Genomic DNA, 4,317 nt, shown 5'->3' with positions numbered 1-4,317 from the left:
CAGACAGCACAGCCCGTGGCTTCCTCATCTGCAGAGCAAAACTAATGACCTCACATGACCAGGGAATTCAGTGCACACTCTTCCCTGAGTGGAGTCCTTCAAGCTATGAGCAACATAGGGCCTGAGTCCTATCCTGCTGCCCTGATAAGACAGGGAGCTAATTCATAGTCCCATATACTTCCAAATATAAGATTCAGTCCTGACCATCTAGTATGTCTGGTCAGAGAATCCAGGCAACTGTGAAGCCCATTCTACAGCCTCACTTGGATAGAAATCCCATCCAACTATTCTCAACCAGTTGCACACCTCAATATACCCAACTAAAGAGCTCAGTTTCCTCACCCAATAATAGATCATGATTAGCAGGTCCATGTGCCCAGGGGTATTATCAGTGGACATGTCCAGAAACCCAAACTGAGAAAACTAGTGAAAATCTGCCCATGACAAAGCAAACCTGTAAAATCTGGAAGAGGAGCCTAATTACTTAAATGCTCATATACCAAGGTAAGGAATAGGGATTTAAAAAATCATGTCAATATGACACTGCCAAAGGAAATTAATAAAGCTCCAATAAATGACCTTACAGAAATGGAGATCTATGAACTGTCAGAGAACGAATTCAGAATAATCCTCTTAAAGAAATTTAGCAAACTCTGAGAGCACACAGACAGATAACTAAATGGAACTAAGAAAATAATGCATGAACAAAACAAGAAGTTTGACAAAGAAATAGAAACTGTAAATACACACACACACACACACACACACACACACACAAACAAACAAAAACACCCAAGTAGAAATCCTAGAGTTGAAATATACAATAACTGAACTAAAGAATTTCATAGCATTTCAAAAGCAGACTTTACTATGAAGAAGAAAGAATTAGTAACCTGGATGATAAATATTTGAAATTATAGAGTCATAGGAACAAAGAACTAAAAAAGAATAAAGAAAGCCTAATGGAATTGTGAAACACAATGAAAATAAACAATAATTGCATTATGAAAATTTCAGGAGATGAAAGAAAAAATATATATATTTAAAACAATAATGCCAAACCTTTCCAAACCTGAGGAGAAAAAATGAAAACCTAGATTCATGAGTCCCAAAGGATCCCAAATAGGTTAAACACAAATAGGACTATACTGACATATTATAATTAAAGTAGCAAAAGTTGAAGACAAAGAATTTTAAAAGCAGCAAGAGAAAAGAGAGAAGTTAAATACAAGGGAGTCCCCATAAGACTATCAGCAGATTTCACAACAGAAACTTTTCAGGCCAGAAGGAATGAGATAATATATTCAAAATGCCGAAGAAGAAGAAGAAGAAAAGAAGAAGAAGAAGAAGAAGAAGAAGAAGAAGAAGAAGAAGAAGAAGAAGAAGAAGAAAAGAAAACTTACTATCAAGCATTATATACCTGGAAAATCTGTTTTCAAAAATGAAGACGGGAAACCTGAGGCATGCAGCAAAAGCAGTTTAAAGAGGAAAGTCTATATCAATAAATGTCTAATTAAGAAGCCAGAAAGATCTGATATACAACCTAACTCTACACCTTAAGAACTAGAACAAGAAGAACAAACCAAACCTGAAGTTATCATTAAAAAGGAAATAATAAAGACTAGAGCAGAAATAAATGAAACAGAGAAAAAACAATAGAGAAGATAAAGCAGAGTTGGTTATTTGAAAAGATAAACAAACGTAAAGAACCCTTAGCTAGACTAATCAGGGAAAAAAGAAAGGGGACCCAAATCAACAAGATTATAAATGAAAAAGGGGACATTTACAACTGATATTACAGAAATGTAAAATATCAGAAGATGCTACTACAAACAATTATACTCCAGTGTTTGGCAATGGATAACCTAAAAGAAATGAAAAAAAAAATTTTAGAAACATACAACTTAAGAATACTAAATCAGGAATAAATAGAAACTCTGCATAGATCAATTATTAGTCTGGAAATTAAATCAGTAAGCAAAAATCTCTCAATGAAGAAAAGCCCAGAACACATGGCTTCACTGGAGAATTTTATCAAACATTTAGAAAAGAATTAACACCAATCCTTCTCAAATTCTACTCAATCCCATTCATCCAGCTGGAGTCTCTTCCAGTGGCTCCAGACTCTCCATACCAGCAGTGTCAAGTCTTGGCACTTACACAGTCACTCTCAAATGCCTTCAAACACCACATCATTGGCAGCTGACCACAGCTCACATTGTAGTTTCTTCCAAGCAGCCTCAAGCCTGGCATAAGTGGCAGCCAGCTCCTGCTCACATTGTATCTCCTACTCAGAAGCATCCAGCCTGGCTGGCACAAGTAGTTGCTAGACTTGGCTCTTATTGAAGTACCTGTCAGGTGTCCCCAAGCCTAACACAAGTGACAGCCAGCTTCAGCTCACACTGTAACCTTTCTCAAGTGACTCCGAGAGGCAACCAGTTGCAGTTCACATTATAACTCCTAGCAAGTGGTCCCAAGCCAAACACAAACAGTGGCCAGCCTCGGCCTGTACCAGAGGCCTTCCAAAGAGACTCCAGCAGTGACACACCCAGTGGTCAGGCTGAAATTAAACCAGCACCCCACAAAAGTGACTCCACTACTGACACACCTGAAAGGCAACCTCAGCTGACACCAGAACCTGCTTATGTGACTCCCACTCTGTAGGGACAGCTCCCACACAAAGCTCATCCCCTACAGTCGTGGCTGGTCCTCACAGCCAGCCAGCTTGAGGGCAAGCCCATCAACTGATGTGCTCACAGCAATCATAGCTCAACTGGAAAAATAGGGCACACACAACCCTGCTGCCTCCTCCCTCCCCTACCTCCTCTTACCCCTGTTCAGGGACACCCCTGGAGCACCACCTGATCTGGGGGGACTATACCACTGGGTCCCACAGGACACCCTGTAGATAAGATCACTATTTCAAGACGGGAAGATCTACCTAACACCCAGAAACACAGAGAGACTATCAGAAGAGGAGACAGAAAAATACATTTCAAATGGAAAAAAAAAAAGGACAAAACTCCAGAAAAAAATAGTTAATTCAAATGAAGAGAAACAATCAACCAGATAAAAGTCCAAAACAATGGTTATAAGTGAGAGCTTCAACAAGGAGACAGAAAAATATAAAAAAAGAACCAATCAGTACTCAAGAATACAAATCAAATAAAAATTTCATTAGAGGTTTTCAGATCATAGCTATTATAAATTGTGCTGCTATGAACATAGGGGTGGGTGCATATATTCTTTCTGATTGGTGTTTCGGTATTCTTAGGATATATACCTGGAAGTGGGATCACTGGAAGTGAAATCATTGGGTCAAATGGCAGTTCCATTTTTAATTTGGGGGGAAACTCCCTACTGATTTCCATAGTGGCTCCACCAGTCTGCATTCCCTCCAGCAGCTTAATAGGATTCCCTTTTCTCCACATTCTCACCAACACTTGTCATTTGTTGGTGGTATCCATTCTGACAGGTGTGAAATGATACTTCATTATCATTTTAATTTGTATCTCTCTGATGATCAGTGACTTTGAGCATCCTATATAATAAAAACATAGTGTGCAAATTGTCCCCTCAACAAGGAGTTTGACCAGGGAACAGGGCCAGCTGGGGGAAGGGAGGGAGTACCTGGCCTGACACTGACATTGCCAGCCAGCAGCTAGGGGCCCTACCAGTGCACTGGGCCTCTAGTATTTTCATATGTCTCTTGGCCATCTGTATAGCCCAAATGTCCATCAGTAGTAGATAAAAAAAGATACGGTACATTTACATTATGCATGTGTAAAAAAAGAAGGATCTGCTCTTTCTCCACCATTGAGGTGGGTGTATTCATTTCTCCTTCACCATGTCTAGCCACAATACTTTCAGGATCAAGAGGTTCCTGGCCAAGAAACAAAAGCAGAATCGGCCCATTCCCCAATTGATTCAAATGAAAACTGGTAATAAAATCAGGTACAATTTGAAGAGGAGACATTGGAGAAGAACCAAACTGGGCCTATAAGAAATCACTTATGAGAGATGACTCACATATTTATGCTGTATCCAGGTTGCCTACACCTTTAAATGATTAAAAAGATACTACTGTCTGGACAGTTGGGGCATTTTAATTGAGGAATTAATGGACTTGTGATTTTGCTCTGTTGATTCCCGCCCCCCCCGTCCCCCGCAATAGTAAGATGGTTCAGTAATAAATATGTGAGATCTTGAAGAAGAAGAAGAAGAAGAAGAAGAAGAAGAAGAAGAAGGAGGAGGAGGAGGAGGAGGAGGAGGAGGAGGAGGAGGAGGAGGAGGAGGAGGGGGAGGAGGAGGAGGAGG

The 4,317-nt window shown here is 40.0% G+C and overlaps 1 protein-coding gene across 1 annotated transcript; it reads left to right on the top strand.

The window, feature by feature from the left end:
- Positions 1–3,847: 3,847 nt before the first annotated feature.
- LOC311627087 (large ribosomal subunit protein eL39-like) lies at positions 3,848–4,053 on the top strand (the record flags this gene model as incomplete). Its single annotated transcript, XM_084893310.1, has 1 exon — positions 3,848–4,053. One exon carries the CDS (start codon positions 3,848–3,850, stop codon positions 4,001–4,003), a length of 156 nt encoding a protein of 51 aa, XP_084749436.1. The 3' UTR covers positions 4,004–4,053.
- Between the last annotated feature and the right edge of the window lie 264 nt (positions 4,054–4,317).

Source organism: Pipistrellus hanaki (assembly GCF_964339955.1).
Source record: "Pipistrellus hanaki genome assembly, chromosome: 8".
Lineage (NCBI taxonomy): Eukaryota > Metazoa > Chordata > Mammalia > Chiroptera > Vespertilionidae > Pipistrellus > Pipistrellus hanaki.
This window is presented reverse-complemented; position numbering and strand designations above follow the sequence as displayed.